We start from the raw sequence: 22,559 nt of genomic DNA, 5'->3' as shown, positions 1-22,559 counted from the left end.
TTTGGCAGAAGAAGCCCTGGCCGGGATTATTGTCCCTTTGGCAGGGTGCGGATTGCCGCTCCCTTAATTTTTTGGAGGGGGTTTCTTCCCGGAAACCTCGTCGAGGCAGGGCTGAGTGCACGGCTGGCGTGGGGAGGCAGGATGCCGTGCGAAGGGCTTGGGCTTGTGCCTGCCTGTGAAATCCCCGAAATCCCGCTGGGGTGGGGGGAGACCGGCTTCAGGCAGCGCTGGGATGGCTGGCTGCGAGCTCATCCCCTCCAGCTCTGTTACCTCTCAGGCAGCCCTTTACAGGGTCGAAGCAGTCAGGAGCAAACCCTGCTCTCGCAGAGGGACCCGAGCCCGGGTCTGACTCCATCCCCCCCAAATATGGGGGGAGGCCAGAAGATGCCACTTGTTGGGGACATCATTTGGGACCTGCAAAAAGCCCTGTGCCAGCTCCCTGCGGTCCCCAAGGGTACCAGACCCCTTATGAAAATTCCCCTCCCTCACTATTATACCAACCAGTCTTTATAGTATGACAGTGTATTAACTTTGTTAATACATCTTAATTCAGATTATACACTGTAATATGAGGAGGTAACAAAATTTTATTGGCAACTCTGGGATTGTTCATGCTTAAGTAAAACAAACAAAAGGGCAGCCTGGCCCTGGAAATATGGACTTTGCTTCTCAGAAGCTTCGAGTTGTCCATGAAGGTTAAAGGATGCCCCGGGACAACCAGGATCATGCCAGCATCCTAAACCCTTCTGACACATCTTGGAATCCCTCCCAGCATCATCTGGCATCACAGAGCAGTCACTCCGGCAAGACTGACTGCAGGGACATCTGGCTCAGTGGATAATCAGTGAGAATTTGCAATACCGCAAAACTAGAGTTGCTTTGCAAAGTTTGACTACAATTCGTAATCGGTAGCGTAGGTGCCAGTGATTAGTTGAGTCGTCTTGTACTTGACCGATCGAAGGGTATGAGAACCCTCTGCGAAGCCACATTTGGGGTGCCCCAGTTGGGCTGGGACCCCTTGTGCATGAATATTTGCTTTTGTAATTCTGTACTTTGTGTTCCAGCTTCTCTCCTTGGTCACTACGGGCCAGTCGCAAATCTTTTGGGATGTCCCACCGGTATTCCCAAACCTCCCGGACCCCCCCAGGACTGCTGGCAGGGTGGGAAGAGGTTGAACTTCAGTCCCTTGGCTGAAGGCTGTGCAAACAGCCACGTCCCGACCCACAGCCTCCCGCTCCCTTTGCTGCAGAGGTGCAAAAAAATGGGAGAAATAACGGCTTAATTTCCCCAGATGTGCGTCTTCCACATCAGTTGGGAGAGCCTTGTGCAGAGATCCCCTTCATCCCGGCCTCCTCCTCCTCCTCCTGGCTGGGGCAGCCCTGCCAGCCCCTGGCCACCCCAGCCCGCTGCAGGGCTCAGTGCCGGTTTGCTTCCTAACAAGGACCGAGCTTCCCACTGCTGCTTTCCCTGCCTGTTTGTCTAAATTGGGCTTAATTACCGTCTAATTAACCTTCCACATCCTTAAGGGAGGGGAGCGCAGGGAAACGAAACCCAGAGCACTGGTGCCCTCTAGTTTTCTCAGCTGTGAATGCACTTTTTTCTCTAATAACTGATATCTTGTGTGTTTTTGTCCCAGCTCCGAGCCGCAGCAAGGAGGAGCTGCTGCCTCAACTTGTGGAGCGGGAAAGGAGACAAAAAAAAAAGCGCCCCGATGTTTTCGCCACTGCGCTGCAGCGGGAAAAACCAGCCTGTGCATCGGTGAAGTGAGTTGTGGCCGGTCTCAGCCTGGCTGAGCCCCTGCAGCCCTGAGGAGTAGCCCTGGCAAGCGGCTCCTTCAAGGCGGTGCGACCTGTAACCCTCCGTCAGTGAGGCCTCGGTTGCTGTCGGTGTAATTACGTCTTACTGTTAATTACTGTTAGGCTTTGCACAGGGTGAGCTACAGCCTTCCTTCTTCCAGACGGTCCTGCTGACAGAAGTGGCCTCGGCCCCGGGGGTCACTGCACCCAGTGAGGGGGATCCCGGGGATCCCAGCCCCCGTGGGATCCCTGCACCCAGCAAGGGGGATCCCTGCATCCAGTGAGGGGGATCCTGGGGATCCCAGCCCTCATGGGATCCTGTGCACCCAGCAAGGGGGATCCCTGCACCCAGTGAGGGGGATCCCAGCCCCCATGGGATCCCTGCACCCAGCAAGGGGGATCCCTGCATCCAGTGAGGGGGATCCCGGGGATCCCAGCCCTTGTGGGATCCTGTGCACCCAGCGAGGGGGATTCCCTGCACCCAGTGAGGGGGATCCCAGCCCCCATGGGATCCCTGCACCCAGCAAGGGGGATCCCTGCATCCAGTGAGGGGGATCCCGGGGATCCCAGCCCTCGTGGGATCCTGTGCACCCAGCGAGGGGCGATCTCTGCACCCAGTGAGGGGGATCCTGGGGATCTCAGCCCCTGTGGGATCCCGTGCACCCAGCAAAAGGGATCCCTGCGCCCAGCGAGGGGGATCCCGGGGACCCCAGCCCCCGTGGGATGCCTGCACCCAGCGGGGGGGTCCCGGGGGCCCCAGCCCCCGTGCGATCCCTGCACGCAGCAAGCGGGGATCAGGGGGACCCCACCACTCGCCCCTATGGGATCCCTGCACCCAGGGAGGGGGGGTCCCAGGGCTCCCTGCATCCGAGCCCGTGGGATCCCTGCACCCGGCGAGGGCGCACCGGGGAGATCCTCGCGCCAGTGAGGGGGATCCCGCTCCCCCCCGCGGACGGGATCGGGCCCCGCAGCCCCTGCCGCGGCCGCGCGGGAACGTACCATCCCCGCCGGGGGGGGGGAGAGGTCGGGGGGCGGCCCCGCCGAGGCCCGCGTCACCGGTCCCGCCGGGCCCAGCGGCGCGGAGAACCCTTCCTCTCCCGCCCCGCCGCCGCGCAGGGACAGGGAGAGGAACGGGAACGGGGACACGGTCACCCGTCGTGTGTGTGTGTGTGCGTGTCCCGCCGCGCTCCCCACGGCCTCTCCCGCGGCGCCTCGCGGGGATGCCGGCCCGTTGGCGTGGAGACGCGCGGCGCCTCCGCCGGCTCCTCCCCCGCGGGCTCCTCCCCCGCGGGCCACCCATTGGCGGCGGTCCCGCGCCGGGCGCCTCGCGATTGGCCGGCGGTGCCGTCGCTCGGGCCGAGGGGGCGTGGCGGCAGCGCCGCCCCGCAGTACCCCCCCGCCTCCATCCCGCCGCGGCCCCGCTCATTCATTCCCCCACCCGCGGGTGCCGGCGCGACGGGGCGGCGGCGATGCACCGGGCGGCCGGGGGTCACCGCGCCGAGCCGCGCCGCCGCCCCGCTGCCCTCGCAGCCGGCCCGTAACGAGCGGGCTCGGGCGGGCGGGGGGCCCGATGGGCCGGGGCTAGGCCGGCGGCGGCGGGGGCGATGCGGGCGGCAGGATGCCGCGGCTCCCGGTGAAGAAGCTCCGGAAGCAGCTGAAGCTGCTGCTGCTGCTGGTGCTGCTCACCTTCGCCGTCTGGTTCACCTACCTCCACATCAGCCTGGTGCGCCAGGGCCGCGCCCTGCGCCTCCCCTTCGCCTACGGCAGAGGTAACTGGAGGGGGGGGCAGGCGGGCGACGTCCCTCCCCAACCGGGGACAGCACCGGGGGTCCCCCCCGACCCCCATCACCCCTCGGTGCGAGGCCTCGGTGGGGTTTGGGGTCCCCCCGTAAAGGGTGGTGGGTGCCCCCCACCACGCCGGGCTTCTAGAGCATCCCCCCCACTCCTGCCGGCCCCGCTCCCACCCAGTACCCGCAGAGTGGGACACCCCCCCCCCCCCCCCCCCGCCCATGGCCCGACGGCGGCTTTCCATCCCGCACCGCCTAGGTGGGTTTGGGGGGAGCGGGACCCTGCCACGGGCACCTCGGCACCGCGCCCCGGCATCGCACCGTCAGGGAGTGGGGGACCGGAGGAGACCCAGGAGGGACCCCAAACCTGTCGGGGGGGTTTCATTCTCCCCGCCACCCCCCCGCCCCCCCAGCCTCGAGCGGCTCCGTCCTCATTTTTCCGCCCGCCGCTTTGGCTGCGATGACAAAGAAGGCCATTTATAGCCACTCGCTGCTGCCTGGAAGGGGCAAACCCAAACCCTCCCATCCTTTCCCAACACTTTCTCAGCCTGTCCTTCTTTATCGGGAAACAAAAATAAAAATCCTTCCTCCTCCAACCCTCGGCTCGCACCCAGGGATGCAATCTGGGATGCTCAGGCAGGGCTAATCTGGAGGGACAGGTGCTAGCACTCGCCCTACGCTTCGGCTTTGTGGTTAATTGCTCCCAGCTTTACCCTTGCAGACCTCGTTGGGCTGCTTGGGTGGCATAAAACTGCACAAAATATTTGCCGGGTGAAACTTGAGCTGTAACATTTCTGGTCGGACTGAACTTGTCTAGCGGTTTTTGTCCTAAAAAAAAAAAAGAAAGAAATGAGCGTTACTGCTTATTTAGGCAAGAAATTACTTTCCTGAGTGGGTCAGAGCAGTTCTGGAGACCAGTGAAGCCTCTCAGCTGGCAAACCCAAAGTTTCCGACCATAGCAGCAGCATGATCCTGCAAATTTTTGGGCCTTATGGTAAAATCGGGATAATGCTAATACGAGAAGCAGGAAATGAGGCTGCTTGTGCATCGCCTCAAAGGAGGGGTTATGGGGAGGCTGCGCCGCTTGTTTTCTTTTCTCCGCTGCAGGGTCGTGCTTAATGGAAAAGCCACAAGTTACAGAAGTCTAACCGCAAGCGGCTGCCCCATGTCTCTGCAATTATCCTGGTGTTAAGAAGGGCCGAGTCCTTCCTCTTTCGGGGCCGGCAGCCCCGGGCAGGGGGGTAGATGGTGTGGGATCACCGGCCCTGCGGATGGCTGGCTGTGAAAACTGCGGATCGGGGTCCCTCTGGGTGTCAGGATGCAGCGGTGCGAGGGCGAGATGAGGTTTTCCTCCGTGGCTTCACCCAGGGAGGGTGAACAGAGCAATGCCTGTGTGCTGCTGCCTTCCCTGAGTGTGTTTTCGGGTGCTGAACCCGGTGGGTGTCTATTCCTGCTCTCCCTTACCTCCTCCCTATGTGCCCTGCATCCCAGCCTGCCCCTCAGGGTGCTCTGAGGGGGGGCCGTAGGGTTTGCTGTAGCAGTGAGGAGATGCACAGCCCCGCTCCGGCTCGCAGCGGGGATACCCTGCAGCGCGGCTGGACGGCTGTGAGCTGGGGGGGTGATAGGCGCGCGGCTTTTGGGGAGAAGAGGGTCTGCGGGAGGTGGGGAAAGAGATGGGGATAGCGTGGGGGGATCGTGACTTGGGAGGTGCCAGGCAAGGACAGCGCTCCGGAGTGTTTTCCACTGGTCCGGTGATGGGGTTTGGATTTGCCCCATGCCATGGGGAGCATGGGCATCTTTTTTGGCTAGGGTGCGGCGAGGTGGGTGCTTCCCCAGGGCAAGCTGAACCTTGCCTGGGCTGGATCCTGCCCCCTCCACTGTCTGGCACCAGACTCCAGGGAGATGCTGCTCCTTGCACTGGGATTTTCCCATCGGTGCCTAAAGCCTGGCTGAACGTGTGGCAAAGCTGGAGTTTAGGTCCCGCTGAGTCTTTTTGGAAGTGTGGTGATGGAGAGAGGTTGGGTGGAGGCTGGGGAGGGGATTCGGTCACACATAGATGGACCCTAGACCTGCTGCTGCGACCCAACAGAGCGCCAGAGTGGGAGAGCCAGGGAGCTGTTTTAGTGGGAAAAAATATTGAATGGAGTAAAAAAAAAAAAAAAACCAAACAAAAAACCAAAACATATCTGAGAAAAAAAAATTCAAGAAAAAGCTTGGTGCGAGAGTTTGAGGGGAGAGGGAAGGGTTTGGGGCTGAGTCGTGGAGAGAGCTGAAAGGCAGAGCTGTGCCGGGGGAGGGCTCTGGGGCAGCCCCCCTCTACCCGGTGATGTTTTCCCCTGTCACCTCGCTTGTGTTGAAGCTCCTCTGAGCTGTGCTGGGAGGACAAGCTTGCTTCTCATGGCCACGGGGGTCCTGTCACGGTGGGGATGGGGTTTGCTCTTCTCCATGTCCCAGCTTTTGCAGGAGACATCCCCCAAGCTGGTGGCAGAGCACAGTCATTGGTGTGCACTGTGTTCCCGATGGAAAGCAGCCAGTACCCGATATTCCCAGGGGCTTAGTGGGTGTCCCTGAGCTGGGGTGAGCAAGTGGGAGGAGGGGGTCACCGTGCCCTCCTGGCTCACATGTGTCCTTTCTCCTACCTGCTCAGTGGGGCCGTGGGATCTCCAGGGAGCTCTGGTGTGTCCTGGTCCCAGATCCCTTAGGGATGAGGGGGACACCTGTCCCTGGAGGGGGAGAGGTAGCTGCGGAGGATGCAGGGCTCTTCAGCATCACTGCAAGGGTCTGTGCACCAAAAGGTGTCTGAGATTTGGAGATGAGGTTTTTTTTTTTTTGGCCACTGTGAGTCGGAACCTGTCTGGATGCTGCCCGGCTTGTGTCAGCTGGCAGAGGATGTATGGAAAAAAAGGGTTTATTACTCATTAAATGAAGTATCACCTGGCAGAGGTACTTTCTGGAGGCTGAAGGTGCAGTGCACAGGGCTTTCGGCAGCTTGGAAGGGTGTAAGGTGGGGAGGACCAGGCCAAGTGGTGGCAGTGGGGTCTGCACATGTTGGGGAGCACAGCGAAGGCGTGGGGGGATTATCTGGGGGGTACCCGTGTCCCCTCGGCCCAGCTGGTGATCACAGATGGAGCTGGAGCATCCGGAGACTTGGCTGGGAACTGTGCTGGTGCTATGTCCCTGGTAAAATAACCCCCCTTTTCTTATCTTCTACAAGTAGATAATTACCCTTCTCTGCGTAATTGAACACACAGATTCCTCATCTGAAATAATGAGGCCATTACGGTGTTCTCCCGGCTGGAAACCGCTCGGAGGCAATGGGGTGGAAATGCTGGCGTGCCAGGTGGAAAGGAAAAAAAAAGAAGAAAGAAAAGGAAGAAGGGAAAAAAAATGTCAGTAAAAATCTAAAATGGCTCTTAGCAGGGGCGTGGGGCTGGTCCTGCTCCCCTGGCAGCCATCTCGCTGGGGCAGTGATTTAGCACACGGGGCTACTGCCCGTGCTGAACAAGCAGTGGTGCTGGGAGCCAGGTTTTGGAAGAGTTTTGCGACTGGGGGAGCGCAGGATGCGTGCTGGAGGATGCTAAAGCCAACTCGCTGCTAAAGCGGGGCCGTCGGGAGGAAAACCCAGCCGGGCTTCTTGGTGCCGGCAGGATGTGGCACTGCCTGGGTCTGGCTGCGTGCGTCCTCGTGAACTTTGTCTGGAAGAAGAGCTGCTGATGTGTGGGAGCAGGAGACACCCCTCTGCCATGGTCCAGAGGGCTCCCCAAAATACTGTGAGCCAGAGGCAGTGATGGGTTGGATGCTCTTTGTTTGGCTCAGCCCGTCACTGCCTGCAGAGCCTTGTACTTGCCTGTCCCTCCCCGGGGACCTGTCCTTCGGGGTCTTGCACGCAGGGATAGCAGGAGGGAGAAGGTTTGGGATGATGTGCAGCAGCATTTCCCTGAACTGCAGGGGATAACGCATCTCTTTTGGACGGAGCAGTTACGATCGGCACTTTGATTTTAATTGGGATGCTGAAACGCTGCGAACCGCTGTGGGTTTCATTCCTTTTGTCAGGGATGCTGGGAGCAGATAGGGAAGAGAATGAGAAAGAGCCCTTTGAAGACGAAGGGCAGCAGGGTTTGCGAGGAGGCTGGGTGCTGCTTTTTTTTCTCTTGGCATCACCCTGCTCTCCTATCCCTGCTAGAAGAGGCTACTTTCCTTGGTCGGACACCCCCTTGGTGCGGGGCCCTGGTGCTGGGGAAGGCTGGTCCCATCCCTGCTGCTGACAAGGGAGGTTTGGAGCAGGGGAAGAGGCTGGTTTTGGTGTCATTGGGACTGTTTCTCCAGCCAGGAAGCCCCGCAGCCCTCGTCTTCCTCTCCAGGCTGTGGCCTGGTTTGCCCTGGGCTCCTTGCCCTGCTCCTCTCAGGTGCCCCGCTCCTCTGAATCGGCTCTTTGTCACCGCGCTGGACCTGCCAAGAGCGAGCCGGATGGAAAAGGAGGCGGATGGACAGACAGACAAGCGAGCCCTGTCCTTTGGCTGGGGGGGCCTGTGGGCATCTCGGGGCTTTTTGGCAGGTGGTGGGGGAGAAGTATGGGAAAAATATGGTACTTTGGGTTAGTCAAAGGCAAAAATTTGGCTATTCAAAGGCACAACTGGCTTTGAACCACCCTGCAGCAGCACCTCTCCCCAGCCTGGCTGTGACCTGGTCCCCTTGGCATCTGGGGGGGTTCCCCAAAAAAGCCCCTTGAAGCCAGGGGAGGTGGGGAATTGCAGGGCTTGATAGTGGAGCGAAAACAAATGGGTTACGCTGGGGTAATTTATCCTTAACTCTGCCCTCCTGCTGCTGGTTGCTGCAGCTCCCCTTGCTGCCTGTTTGGGGGGGCTGAGGGCTGGCTGTGATGCATCTCAGCGGTGGGACGGGGCAGGGAGCCTGGGCCTGATCCTGTCTCTGCTCCGGCCATCTGTCCCCAGGGTCATGGCGGGCTGGAGTGACCGTGTGGGGACTCTGAGCTGTGCTCGGCCGCGGAGAGCTCGGTGCCAGAGCCGGTCCTCTTGCCTGCAGCTGTGACCAGTAAGGCAGGGTGTGGGGGGAGCCTGGATCTGACCCCGTACCCAGGGAAGAGGGCTTGGCCCTGGGTCCTGCTTCCTCTGCCTGAAATATTCATGTGCGGGATGGGTGAGGGTGGGAGCAGATCCCTGGGGATTCACCCTGCGAGCCCCAGGATTTCCAGCACTGAGCGTGCGACGGCAGGAGCAGGGATGCGGCTTTATTTCTAGGGATGCTTTGCCCTTTGCTTTGCCCTCCTGGGAGCTGCACGGTCCCTCCCTAGGGAAAGGATGTCGTGGGTGCGTTTGTCTCTCCGGTCTCTGTGAAACCCCAGACCCCGGGCAGAGGGGATGGTTTCGGCGTGTGTGTGTCTGTGCGGGGATGGGTCAGCAGGTCCCGCTGGACCTCGGTGATGGCGGAAGGAGAAGAGAGCAAAGTGCTCTGTCCCTTCACTGCTCCTCAGCCATGGAGGCTCTTCCAAGACCTGGCAGCTTGAGTCCTTTTAAAAACATGAAGAGAGACATAAAACAACCTGATTATAAATATTATTCTCTGTCCCCTTTAATGTGGGCATTTGCTGTCAATTAATTTCCTGTGCTGTTTTCCTCCTCTCGGGGTTTCTTTTGAAGTCTGCTTTAACTGCAGAGCTGTTGATGCTCTGCAGCGAGCCGGGGTCACCAGTCGCCTCCTCTGTGTCTGGGAAAAGGCAGATCCACAAGGAAGGGGCCTCTGGAAAGCCCGGCTGGCCAAGCGGTGGGGCGGCAGGTCCCTCTGCTCCATTTCTCCTCCGCCCTCGCTGTGCTGCGACGGAGTCGAGCAGCTTTCAGAGCATCCCGGAGAGGGCATCGGAGGACCCGTAGCTCTGCTCATCCAGCACTGCATCCCGGGGGATTTGGCCCGGGGGATTTGGCGCGGGGGGGACTTTTGCTCGCTGCCTGCATCCACCGGGCTCGGAGGGATGCGGGGAGGCAACTGGACGCCAGCTGTGCGGCCGCGGTCACAGCCTTCTCTGTGCCGCTGGCTTTGGCATCAAAGAGACGATTGAGGGAGCGTGGCGGAGGGGGGAGAGGAGCAGGTGGGTCCTGACGTGCCGGGACCGGCCGTGGCGGCACGAGCCCTGTCCCGCAGCTGGCTGGCTCGATGCCTTCCGAGCCCGTGACGGCGCCGGGCACGGCACCGCTCCGGCAGCGGGCGCTCGGGCGGCCGTGGCTGTGCTGGGAGGTGCCGCGGAGTTACCCCAAAGGGCGTTTCGGTGGGCGACACGCTTCTCGGCTGCTGCCGTCGCATTCGGCTTCCCCTGGCCTGGAGGTGACGGCTGCGAGGACCGGGGCAGGGATATTGGCTTTTTATTAGGAAAACGCTCTGCTCCGAAGGTGTAGCCGTTCTACGTCTGGAGACACTCAGGGAGGGAGAAACCCTTTCCACACCCCACGGTACGGGCTTTTCCCAAGCACCAGGAGCTTTTTGCGTTGGTGTTTGGAGAGCTGTATGCTTCCCAGCACCGCCACGCGTCTGCCCTCCATCCCTTCCCCGCTCTGTGCGTGGCCAGGCCTCCCCCTCTCCGGAGCCGCTCTTTGGGAGGGGATGAGCAGCCGCCCCGAGGTATCGGTGGCTGGTTGCCTTGGCAATGGCAGGACCGAGGGATGTCGGCTGGGCGAGGAGACGGGTGGGAGCCAGCTGCTGACCGGCGGGGACGGCACGAGCGTGATGCACAGGAGGATTTCGGGGGGGAGGCGAAGCAGGAGAGGATGGTCTCTGCAAAGGGGTAGAGCTCAGCCAAATTTGCTGCCAAATTAAAGATAAGGGAAAGGTTAAAAGCACCTGGCGCTGGTGGAGATAAACCAGACGCTGGCTGAAACGGGTTGGAAAGCTGGCAGGTGAAATGGTGAACCCCACGGGCTGTCTGCAGGGCAGCGTGGAGGTTGGAGACTGAAATATTTTTAGGGTGAAATGAATTCTGCCCAATTCCCGGCACATCGTGGGCTAAAAGTGACCACCTCCGGAGGCTGTGTCCCGGGAAGCGAAATCTTTGTGCTGAGGGCTGTGAGTGAGCATCATCCCTGTTCAAATGGGCAGGGTGGAGGGATGGGTGCATGGTCTGGCCGGAGCTGCCCTGGCTCACTTTGGAACTGGTGGAAAATGAAACGTTGCTGGAGCAGATGGGGACCGGAGGCCAACGGATGCACGGTCAGGTGTGGGCTGGGGGAAGATGGGGGAGATCTGGGTGCTGTCGATGCACAGGAGGGATTTTGGGACCCTGAGTTGAGCGTGGAAGTGTCAGGGCTGCCACTCCTGGTGGGCGTTTGTCAGCATGAGTGGTCTCATGGCAGCTTCATCGCCAGCCCTGAGCGATTCAGTATCGATTTCCATTGCTCCAGCCGAGAGGGATGTCACAGAGTGGGTAAACAGCATGAAACGAATGGGTTTGGGAGAGGCAGGAAAAAACTCCCCTTGCTCCTCTAGTTCCCTCGGCGAGGCATCTGTTCCTTGAGGTGGTGACCCAGGGACCAACCCAAAACCCTTTTCTCAGCCGGCAGCAGGTAAAATCGGTGTCTAAGCAGGCAAGAGTGACCGAAGGAGGCAGGGAAGGGCTGTCCGGGGGACTGATCCTGCATCCCTGCCTGCATCCCCATGACGGTCACAAGCCCCGTTCGCCTCAGCCCCATCAATGTCATCTGCTGTCACTTGGCTGTCACCCAGCTCGTGTGAGCACCCACCGCCTGGGTTTCCCCCCAGGTGCCGTGGAGCAAACGCATTACTGCGGGCAGCGCAGCGGGCAGCACAGTATTTTTTTCCCGGTGGGCAGTGCTGCGTTTTTGTGGTGGTGGAAGGGGATTTGCAATATTGACTCCTTGCTGGCTAATTATAATTGCTTAACAGCTCGTTAGGAGGATCAGTGGAGGGATGCTTGTGCTTCTTTTCTCTGGCGGCTGACTCGGAGGCTGTGTCTGCACTGGAGAGCACCGGGCTGTTGGTAATTAAACCGGTGGGTTTAATAAAAATGCCGACACTGCCACCTTTGCTGCAGCTGTGTCTGGGTTTATATGTCACCTCGCTTCACATTGCCGCTCCTTTCACTCCATCCCCAAGCTCCGTCATGGCGGGGTGCCCCTGTTCAGCCCTTGGGGGTCAAGCCCCGAGAGATGGACTCGGTTTTCTGCCCCATGGCAGCATCCTGGAAGGATGTGCTGGGGCATGAAGTGGTCCTGCATGGCCAGAGGGATGCCACTGTTCGCATTGCAGGGGAAAACAGGAGCGTTAGCAGCGCTCAGAGGTCTGAGGATGGGCACCAGAGCCCTGGGAAGGGCACTTCTCCTTTCTGCTGGCTCCTGCAGAGGTGGGCACCTCCTGGGCATCGCTCTGCTGCTGGTCTTGACATGGTTTGGGACTAATTTGTTACTGTCCACCGAGCTCGTGTCCCCCGTGAAGTCGGGGAGAGATCAGCCTGAATTCCCCAGGGGTGTAAACCCAGTTTAACCCCACTGCTTTTGCAGCTGTGCATCTGGTGTCTCTTCTTGCTGGTAAGGACTTGTTGGGCAGAGCCCCACTCCCCCGAGCTGCCCTGTTCCTTGTCCTGGGAATGTGTTGGAGTTGGGCTGTCTCCTCCTTTTCTATTCTCTGAACCCACGGCAGATGCTTGGGATGGTCCTTCCTGAGCTGCTCGCCCGCTTGCCGCATCCCTGGCTCATCTTCTGGCTCAAGTTGCTGCCTTCATCCCTCTTTTGCTGGCATCCTCCCAACACGGGTACCGCTTCTTGCTGGGGGCTTGGCATTCCCCTTTGGCACGATAATAGCTTCATGTGCAGCCATGAGTGAGGTCCTCTCCCCTATCTTTGCACCACCACACTTTTCCCAAGAGCAGGACTGGCTCCCCCCCCCCCTTTCTTTGCAGGCTCATTGGTTTGGTAGGGTTTGAGTTCTCTTTTTCCATGGGGAGAGAGGGGATGGATGCGATGGTCTGGATGGGCAAGGGTTTCTTTACAGAAGCCTTGCAGCATTTCACAGCTGTGCAGATGGACTCAGTAGCTGGGCTGGATGCTGGAGAAGCTTTGTCCCTCTCCAGTCCCTCTGGATTTGGAGAGCTCAAAAGCATCCTGCAGAATTTCAGACATCAGGAGCAGCCAGGACATGTGCAGATCTCCCTTGGGTCGTGGACCTCAAAAGATGTCAGCTCAGATGTGGGGTACTCAGCATGCCTGAAACCTGGTCCTTAGCATCCTGACCTTCACGGTGTTGTCCTGGTATTTCCAGCACATTCCTGAGCAGCGCTTCCTTGTGGCAGGGAGATGCAGGACATACATCCCATCCCAGCCCCTCCCTGGCCTTTCCTCTTGTATTTGTATCCTCTGAGGAAGGCAAGGTAGCGGCATGTGCCTGTGAAAGTCCCTCGGCAATCTCCTGCGTTGGTCCCAAGGTCTCCGGCAGCAGCTGGCAGTGGGAATTAAGGGAAATAACCGAGGGCCTCATGTTTTCCAGCCTCCAAAGGCTTTGCCTGATTTTAGATCATTGGAGCTGGCTGCTCTGGCAGGCTCCTTCCCCAAGCCAAAAAGGGGGAGCAGCCCCACGTTGCTGGGAAGTGCAACATGGGATGAAGTTATCCCTCGGGGTGGGCAGCCTGGCACCAGTGCTCATCCCACATCTCATCCCCGTCACCCATCCCTCGGCTTTGGGATGTGCTGGGGAGCAGCATTGGGATGCTGAGGAGAGCAGCAAATCCCAGGTTTGTGTTTCTGTGAGTAGTAAGACCCACCTCCAGCTCTGGTTTAGACCACAGGGCTTGGCATCGGTGGGGATGTCCGCGCTCTGGCTCTGGTTGAGTTTCTCCTTGCCTTTCCCCATCTTCTGTGCATGGATGGTGGTGCTGCTTCTCAGCTCATCTTTTTACCGGGAGGTGGGGATCCAGGTTAAGATGCAGCTCTGAACACACCTACATGGTTTTGGCAACCCGTTGCAGCCCAGTCCACTGGCATTTCAGGGATGGATGGTGGCGAGGCTGCTTGCAGCTGGGCTGGAGGCAGCTCTGGCTTGCTTTGGCATCTCCCATCCAGCGCGGATTTTGCTGCAGGAATGGGAAGACAGGAAAGCAGATGGTCACCCCAGGGGGGATTTCTTGGAGCACCAAGCTAAATCCATCCCTCTCCTTTTCCATTGCTCTGGTCACGGTTTGCTTGTCGGGGTAGCTGGTAGGGAACTGTAGGCTCCTGGGGCGCTGAGGCTTCCTCGCAGGCACGGGAATCTTCTCCCGTGGCCGGGCTGCCCTTGCCAGCCATGTCCCCTGGGGTATGGTGCCATGCCCCACTGAGGGGAGGCTGGCCAAGGTGTCAGATCCTCGCAGGCAACATGGGACCTGGGAAACCAAACCATGGCTCCTGGGAGGCCCCACAGGGCACTTCCAAATTGCAGCTCAAAGGCCTTTTTTTTTTTTTTTTTTTTTTTGCACAAGATTTTGGGTGTTTGAGCTCAGACACAATTTTTTTGCTTGAATGTCATCATTTTTCCAGTCCACTCTGGTCCCAGCCAGCTCACCTGCATCTTTTTCTGGGCTTTGCAGGGGTTGGGAGCTTTGCAGGCAGCCGGGCTTGGGCAGGGAGGTGCAGGGCAGGCAGGGGATGGGCAGCCCTGCAGAGGGCTGTATTTCAGTGGGACATGGCTCCTGGCAATGGATGAATTGCTCCACATATCTGCTCTGGAGCATCAGCTTGGTGGGAAAGGGGTTGGGACCGTGCCCTGAATCCCACCCAGCTGATGTGCTTGGGAACTTGGGGCTGGGGTGTGTCGTTTCTCCTCTCACTGGTTGAGCCCAAGTGCTTGGTGCCCTTCAGGCTCTGTTTTGGGGGAAAAAAAGAGAGAAGAAGGGTCCCAAGGGTCTGCCGCTGCCACTGGTGCTGCTGCAGGAGACCTCTCCCAAAGGAAGAAGTCTCACCCCTGAAGCCCCAAGGGCTCAGCATTGCTCACCAGGGCACACAGCCTGGACCAAAGCAGGGTCAGACTCTGACTGCACACCCGTGTGGGATGGGAAGATGCTCCGAGGTCCTGGGTGGTGCTGCCTCGTCCTCCAGGGCCATGCCCACTGCCGAGCCGATGCTCTTCATCCCCGAAGAGTCCTCGGAGTCTGCCACTCAGGGGTTTTCATCCTCGTGTGGGCACCTCCGGGACGGGGAGCAGAGCCCTGGCAGTAGCTGGAGCTGGGCAGAGCATGCCAAGGCATTGCCCGACCACTGTCCCATCCCGGCACTTTCTCTCCGGTGGCTCCATCTGTTCCATACGTGACTGCCTGATGACCAGGACCAGCCTGTCCAACCTGATGTCTCCCCGTGGGACCCTGCCCATTGAGCAGCCAGAGCTCATCAGGGCTGAGCATCCAGCTGGAGGGCAAGAGCTGGGGATTTTGGGAATCTCAGCCCTGATCCTTTTGCGGATGGTCCTATGAGCTTTCCCCTACCTGTGCCAAGGCAGCTCGGCTCGCTGGGCTGTGTCTGGGTTTATCCCTGGGTGACTGGTTTGGGTACGTGCTGGGTGAGAGCAGAGCAAGCTCGCAGCAAGTGACTGTGGAGGGGAGACTCATTAGAAGCAATTAGGAGATGCAGGAGGAAGCATAAGTGAGGGGGCATCTCTAACCACGTTGGAGGGTTTGGCAAGGGTCCAGAAAGCTGCAAGAGAAATCCCGGCTCCGAAACCCAACCGAAGAAAGGGGCTGTGTTCGGGGCGAGCGAGCTGCGTGCCGTCAGCCGAGCAGGAGGGGAGGAGAAGGAGGTGGGGAGGCAGGAGCTGGCTGCGTGAAAGGCCCTCTGTGCTTCCCGGCGGAGGGGGGAGGCGACAGCAGGGGGTTTATACGGCTGTGATAACGGGGAAACTCTTATCTCCCAGAGAGGCGTCACCCTGGTCTCTGGGTCGTGCGATGGGGTTGGAACTTGGTCCCTCACACCCACGGTCTCATCCTGAGGACCGCTTCTGGCCCTGGCTCGTTGTCTGGAGGCTGCTGTGACTTGGAGATGGTTCATGCGATGGCGTGCGCATCTCCTGACCCCTCCTTGCGCCGCTCTGAAAGCATTAGCGTAGCTCCCGCGCTTGTTGGGGGAAGAGCTCTTAATGCATCCCTGCCGAGCATCCCCCCGGGTAATGCCATCCCCGAGTGAGCAGGTCCCTTGCTCATCCTCCAGACCTTCCCCCATCCTCTCACCCCCTGCTACCCGCCTTTATGCGGCTCTTTCTGGTCCTTGAAAAAGAGGCAGGTTAGCAGAATTAATCAGAGCGGCGGTGCTGGCTTTGCATCCCGGAGGGATGCAGGGAGAGCAGCCGGGCTGGGCACGGCAAACGAGCAGTCCTGGAGGGCGCTGGGAGGATGCGTAGGAGGAAACCAAGCTGGGGAAAACCAAAACCCTCCTTCCTCCTGGTGCTGTTTTCTCCCTCCTCTTCTTGTACCCCCTGACCCACTCCTCTGTTGCAGGGGCGAGGTTCAGACCAAAGGGGCTTGATTTTTTGAGAGGGGAGCAAAGTGATGCTTGTTGGTACAAGGTGCTGGCTTTTCCTTCCCCTTATCAAGGGCAACATTTATTTCCCATTCCCACACAGGCTGATTAGCATTTGGGTGTTTGGCTAAGGCTGCCCTTGACTTTCCTATCCAATATTTAAATTGCAGGGGAATAAACATCAGCGCAGAAGCCTGGAAGCCTTTTTCTGGGGCTTTGCTGGCGTTTTCACTCCTCCGGGGATGCAAGCACTAGCCTCCCCGCCAAGAAGAGAGAGGGTTTTGCTGAAGGCACGCAGGTTTTGAGCCTCGGTGTTACTTAAACCCCACCAGAGCAGCGGCGGCGTTTAATTTAGATGCAAACCGAAGCAGGGAGCACAAGCCCTATCCTGCTCCTTTGTGGTGGCTGAGAGGAGTTGCTTGGGTTTGAGAGGGTCCCTGACGGGACTGGAGCTGGGTGATGGGGGTGGAGGGCGAGCAGGGGCTTATGGCTTTGGCTCTTGAAAGCCTGCAAGGATGGAGCCTGCGCAGCGTTGCTGGGGGGAACGCGTTTCTTTTTTCCCCGCTTTGCTCCAATTTATATCAAATAATCTCTCTCTGATTTACCCAATGACTTGTAGCAGGGGCCCAAACCGGGGTGCTGTACCCAGAGGTGAGCGAAAAGGGCTGAGCGAAGTGGGGGTGCCCATGTCCAGCCATCCCCTGCGGATGCAGCCTGGAATGCTGCTGGCTCGGGTTTGCTCACCAGGACCCGGGGCTTGGCAGCAGAGGCCCATATGGGTTTAGTCCATCCCAGGGACAGGATTTGCAGCGTGGCACCCCCAGCCTGCGTCGCAAACAGATGCCGAGTTGGCAAATCCCATGAGACAGGTTCATCTCCTCCAAGGCCAGGAAAGATACCCTGCACGGGTACCATGGAGCTGGCTGCTGCATCCCATCCCTTGGCAGGTCCCTGGGGATGCACCGAGATCTTCCTCGTGTCCAGTGGGGGGGAAATAACGCTGTCCCCGGCACTCTGTGCCGGAGTAGCAGCATCTGCAGCCTCAGCACAGCGAGGATTGGCTTTATTTCCACCGCCTGTGCTGGCAGGAGCATCCCTAGGAGTGATGGGGGGTCTTGAGAGCAGAGACGATGAAAGGAGGGTGCTGGATCTGGTCCCGCTCCTCCCTGCAATGCTCCCCATCACCCTCCTTGGGGCCACGGGAGGAACGGTGCGGGGATGAAGATGGGCGAGGGGAGGAGGGTGGCTGGAGGGAGGCAGGGAGTTGCCAGGAGAGAGTCGGAGCTGCCAGGGGCTGAAGAATGGCTGAGAGCAGAAGAAGGGGCTTTAGAGCTTAATTTCCTGTCCCCGCGGTGGGGATGGGATTTGTGCTGCCATCTCCAAGGAGACGCCAGCTGCGCGGCTGCTGGAATACTAATGGCATGGGAGGCATGCGGTGGGGGGCTCCAGGGGCACCCCAAGCCCCTCCTTGGCCAGGCTGCGGGGTCTGAAGCCACCCCAGCAGCTCCCAGCACAGGGAGGCTGTTTCACTTTGGGGGGGTAGGACCCCCCCCAGGACTTGCTGTTGGGGGGAAAGAGGGTGTGGAGGGACTGGAGAGTGTCTTGCCGTACCCTTTGGAGGGTGTCGGTGACCCCCTTGCTGCAATGCCCACGGCTGGGGCCAGGGCTGTGGGGCTGCTCGCAACGTCTGGGGCTCCCCCTTATTGTGATATGGGGGTGGCTGGTTTTTGGGGGGACCCATGGGTGTTCTTAGACACCTTCCTGTCCGAGCATCGCCTTGAGCTTCCCTTGATGTCGGTTTGAAATGCAGAGCTGAGCCGTGCACCGGCACCAGAAGCAACGGCTGAACTGCAAACTCCCTCCATCCCACCAGGTTTTGGGGTGCCTGTCTAAAAAGTTCAGAGGCAGCTACCTGCTATGTCAGAGATAGAGGATGTTCCCCCCCCCAATAACTAATACGTTTTCCAAGACTGTGCCGTTATTTGGGGGGAAGTCAGTTATTTTAATGCTGGGAAGTGAGGGTGGTTTAAAAGAAACCCTCCCTTCGCAGCCCAAGGCAGATGGGTGTGAGCAGCAGAGGGGAGTCTGTAGGTTGGGGATAATTAATGCAGCACACGGTAACAAAGTCATCTGCAGCAGGGCTGTTAGTGAGGTCTTTACGATGGTGCGTTTAGTGTGGTGTTGGGGAGTGGGAAGATGGGTTTGGGGAGCATATGTCTGGGGGGTGCTCGGAGCCAGTGTGCTCTGGGCAGAGCTGTGGGATGCACCAGGAGAGCCGGGGACCGGAGGGACAGGGGAGCAGGGATGCGTCCCTGAGGATGGATGGGGAGTGAGATCCCACAGGAGCTTATCCCGACTGTCTCTTACGTAAAGGGCCATGAGCTGGGCTGCGGCGAGTGTAATTAAACCTGATGCTGATGAGCTGCTGCAAGCTGCTTAGTACAAATGCAATGAGGGGAATCGCAGCCAGAGCCCCCCGCCGTTGTCCCGTGCCATCGTCCCCTGTGTCCCTCCCCGCTGGGAGCAGCGGCGATGGCAGCACCTGCCCTTCCCCCTGCCAGGGCAAGGGGGTGTCCCCAAAAGAGGAGCGATGTTGGGATGGGGAGGACGTGGGAGGTGGCTGTGGTCTCACTCCTTCTGCTCCCCTCACAGATGGCGAGAGGCTGGGGGAGGTGACTGATCCCGGCAGGCGGCCGGTGGCAGCCCAGGCGTCGGCACGGCGGAGGAAAGCCGAGGACTCCAGCGAGAGCCATGAGGAGGAGCTGATGGTAAGCGGAGAGCCGCAGTGCGGTCGGGTGTGAAGGGACCCGTGGAGGTTGCTCATCCGAGTCCCCTATCCAACACATGGCCAGCTAGAGCAGGGTGCCCCAAGCCTTGTCCATCCGAGTAGATCAAAGGATGGAGAGGGCACAACCTCTCTGGTTCTGCTCCACAGCCCTCGTCGTGAATTAAAAAAAACCCTAATACCCCATTGAAACTTTTAGTGTTGCACCTTGTGCCTCTTGCCCTGTTGCTGTGCTTCTCTGAGGAGGGTCCAGCATCATCTTCTCTGCACCCCGCTCTTGCATAGCTGTTGATGGCAATAAAGTCCTGCTTTGCTGGGCAAAGCCACCTTCTCCTGTGTCCTCTGCTCCGTCTTGCTAACCTCCGCTTGTCTGTCTTGGACTGGAGAACCCCAAACTGGACCCAGTGTACCCCAGGTGGGGTCTCCACACAGAATCCAGAGAGAGGATCTCTCCTTGCTAACAGCCCAGGAGGCACTTGGCATTGTAGCCACGAGGACACCCCGCCGTACCCTGTTCAATCTGTTGTCACCAAGAGGCTTTGGAGCAGGGCAGGCAGGTGGGATGGCAGGAGAGGGAAACCACATAGTGTCCCCTGCCCCGTCCCAACAGCAGGTCACTGCCAAACTGCTGCAGGTCCCTGTGACAGCGAGTCACCATCGGGGTGGGCATTGCTTGGGCTGTTCCCAAGCCACGGTACTTTGAGCACAGGTGAGTGTTTTGTGTCTGGAGGGAGGGCAAAGCATCGAGTCCCTGCACCCAGACCCCCTCGGTGCCCATCTTTTTATGCCTCGCCCTGCCCAGTGTCTTTTGCAGCTGCTGGACATCTACAGCATCACTGGCTCTGCAATTAAAAGGCCGGTTTGTCCCCACCTTCAGCAAATAACCCACCCCCTGTTTCCAGCTGCAGAGAGCTGGGCTGTGAATAGTCCCCTCTGTTGGGGCAGGCGGGGGAAAAGTTCACTCCAGTTTGAAAGCAAACAGCTTGGCTCGAAAGGACTCTGCAAACTGGAGCAAAAAAATGCTGCTTCAAAAAAGGAGATGGAAAACTTTCCTCCTGGTGAGCTCCCAACCACGGATCTTGCTGTCGACACAGCTGGCTCTTTATCTTTGGGGCAGGGCAGGGATGCCGGTGGCTTGTCCTCTTTACCTGTCTCACCCATGGGATGGAGACCCCTCCCAGTCCCTCTCCATAGAGGGACAGAGAGTTTTTTCCAGGCGCTGGGTGTAGAGAGCCATGTGCCAGTAAGGAGAGCTGGCTTCAGGCTAGGCAGCAATTAGGCAGTGAGAAATACGGATGGGGAAGAGGCTGGTTGCGCCTGGCTGGCAGGCAGGGGGTGGGCGAGAAAGGACGACCCCTGCTCTGATCTTTCCCAGCTCCTCATAAATAAGGGGCAGATGGGCAAAGGAGGAAAATGATGTGCCTGGAGAAAACATAGACTGGTGCTGGGTGAGGATGGAGGGGGACAGCAGGAATTGCATCGTGGCTTTCCCTGGGAGGAGGGTGAATCCTTCCAACAAGCACGGCACAATTACGCCACCTCCCTAATAACATCTTCCAAGGGCACCGCTCCCCTCCTCCGGGACGCTAATGAGTTCATTCAGGCAAAGTTTGCTAATTATTCCTTTGGCACTGTACATCCTAACGGGCTGCGCTTTGTCGGTGCTGTGGTTCTTCTCGCCTGGGCTCAGAGCTGGGCTCTGCTTTCAAAGAGGTGTTGGCTCTGCTTTTCGCGGGGTGGCATGGTCCTTCCCTCCCTGGCCAAGGCCACAGGGGACAATGATGGTGAATCCTCCTGAGTGGAGGGTGGCAGGGACATCCACGTCCCCCTCAGTCCCATCCCCGGAGAGGACTGATGCTGCGTGTGGGCATCACCAGTGTGACGATGGGCTGTGACACCAGCCAGCTCCCTGCGTGACAGGCACAGCTTCCCATCACCCCAAGCAAGGGACACAGCGGCAGGTCGGCGGTCGCTTTGGAGAGGGTTGGTGGCTTTTCCTTCCGCACGTGCTAGCTGGTCCCTCATCCCTCCTCCGCCCGCGCTTCCCGGGATGTGATGGCAGAGGGCAATGCCCACGGGGATGGCACGGGCTCACTCCGGCTCTGCCTGCAGCTGCCAACGTGGTGGAAGAGGAGGATGCTCTGTGTGGGCTCCAGAAGTTCCTGGCTCTTCCTTGCCACCCATCACCTTTTCAGCAAGCCGGGGGCAGGTGAATGCTCACCTAATCCCTCTAAATTACGAGACACAAGCGATCAGATTAACCTAATCCCCTTTAAAGGAAGAGGGAGAGCAGAGAAGCATCCTGCTTCCTCTGCCCATGAGCAGATATAGAGACTGCTTCTGCTCTTTTGGAGATGGAGCCCAAAATACTCCATTTCCAGTAGCCCATCGGACTGGCCAAACATTTTGGATGAACAGAAAACTCACTGTTTTGGAGAAGTTTCTCTCAGCAGAGGAAGGGAAATGAGTTTAGTTGGAACATTTTGAAACTCTGCTCCCCGGGACACCTTGCCAATATTTTTCTGCCTCCTCCTGCCCCTGCTTTCCTTTGCTGTTAGCCTTGAAAGCTTTCGCCTTGGTTTGGCAATGCTTGACATCCAAAATGAAATGTTTAGATCTAGGGAGACCTCATGCAAATGCAGCCGGGCTGGCCCTGATCCTCCCCCATCTCTCATATCTCCCTCCTTCTTCCTTGGCAGAACGATGGGCAGGACTTGGACGGCTGGTTTTCCAGAGGCCAACGGTCCGACCGAGCCACAACACACCCCAAACTCAACCTGACCAAGCAGGCTTTGCCCTGGAATGAGCAGGTAGGTGGGCAGGGAGCAGCAAAAGGGGTGATGGTGGAGAAGGAGGTCCACACTGACCCTTGTTGGGGACACCGCAGCCCATGTTCCCCCAGCATGCCAGGCTCCAAAGCCATCTCCAGCCATCCTCCTCCCTGCTCTCCATCACCCCTCCCGGGGGCTCTGCCTGGTCCTGGGGTTAACGTGGTGCCCGTGAGGATGAGCTCCCTGGCTGTGTGCTGCGGGTGTGCGTCAGCCCCCTCATCGGTCTGTGCGGGTGTGCAAGGGGACATCTTGCCGCATGTCTTCTCTGGATGGGTCCACGCTGTGCCCATCTCCCGGTGCTGGCTGTGTGCCGGTGGGATGGATGCTGGGGGTGGGTGAAGGGTCCAAGTGTGCTTGGGACCCAAAGGAGTAGCAGCAGGAGGGTTATCTCCTGGGGGTTGGTGTTGTGACCCAGGGGCTGGCACAGGGATGGGAACTCAGCCCTTCCTCAGTGTCACTGCAGAAGAGCTGAGGCTGGGCAGGTGACACCCCTAGGGCGTGATATCCCTAGGGCTTGACATCCACATTTCAGCCTGCCCTAATGCTGTCCTTGCAGAGGGGGGATTTGAGAAGGACACCCCGCTCACCTCCCTCTCTTGTCCTGCAGTACAAAGGGAAGGCAAACTTGCACGTCTTTGAAGACTGGTGCGGAGGGGCCGTGAGGCACCTGAGGAAGAACCTCCATTTTCCACTCTTTCCCCACGTGAGTTCCAGGGCTGATGGTGGTGGGTCGGAGGGAAGGTCTGCTTGTCCTTCTCCTCATGCTGCTGGATCTCCACTGGGTGTGGGCTTGGTCCTCAAGACCTTTACTTGCAGGCTTTTTGGTTTGGTTTGGGGCAGGTAATTCTCAACAGAGCAGGGAT

The 22,559-nt window shown here is 59.0% G+C and overlaps 1 protein-coding gene across 1 annotated transcript in view; it reads left to right on the top strand.

Moving 5' to 3' along the window:
- The first annotated feature begins 3,414 nt into the window (after nucleotides 1–3,414).
- The window catches only part of B4GALNT4 (beta-1,4-N-acetyl-galactosaminyltransferase 4), a 31,265-nt gene continuing 12,120 nt past the window's right edge, over nucleotides 3,415–22,559 (top strand). Inside the window, exons 1-4 of the mRNA XM_075047169.1 lie at nucleotides 3,415–3,565; nucleotides 18,733–18,848; nucleotides 21,565–21,675; nucleotides 22,304–22,399. Of these exons, the coding sequence (XP_074903270.1) occupies nucleotides 3,415–3,565; nucleotides 18,733–18,848; nucleotides 21,565–21,675; nucleotides 22,304–22,399 (474 nt within the window). The remainder of the gene's footprint in view (nucleotides 3,566–18,732; nucleotides 18,849–21,564; nucleotides 21,676–22,303; nucleotides 22,400–22,559) is intronic.

Source organism: Buteo buteo, chromosome 16, assembly GCF_964188355.1.
Source record: "Buteo buteo chromosome 16, bButBut1.hap1.1, whole genome shotgun sequence".
In the NCBI taxonomy this organism is placed as follows: Eukaryota; Metazoa; Chordata; class Aves; order Accipitriformes; family Accipitridae; genus Buteo; species Buteo buteo.
This window is presented reverse-complemented; position numbering and strand designations above follow the sequence as displayed.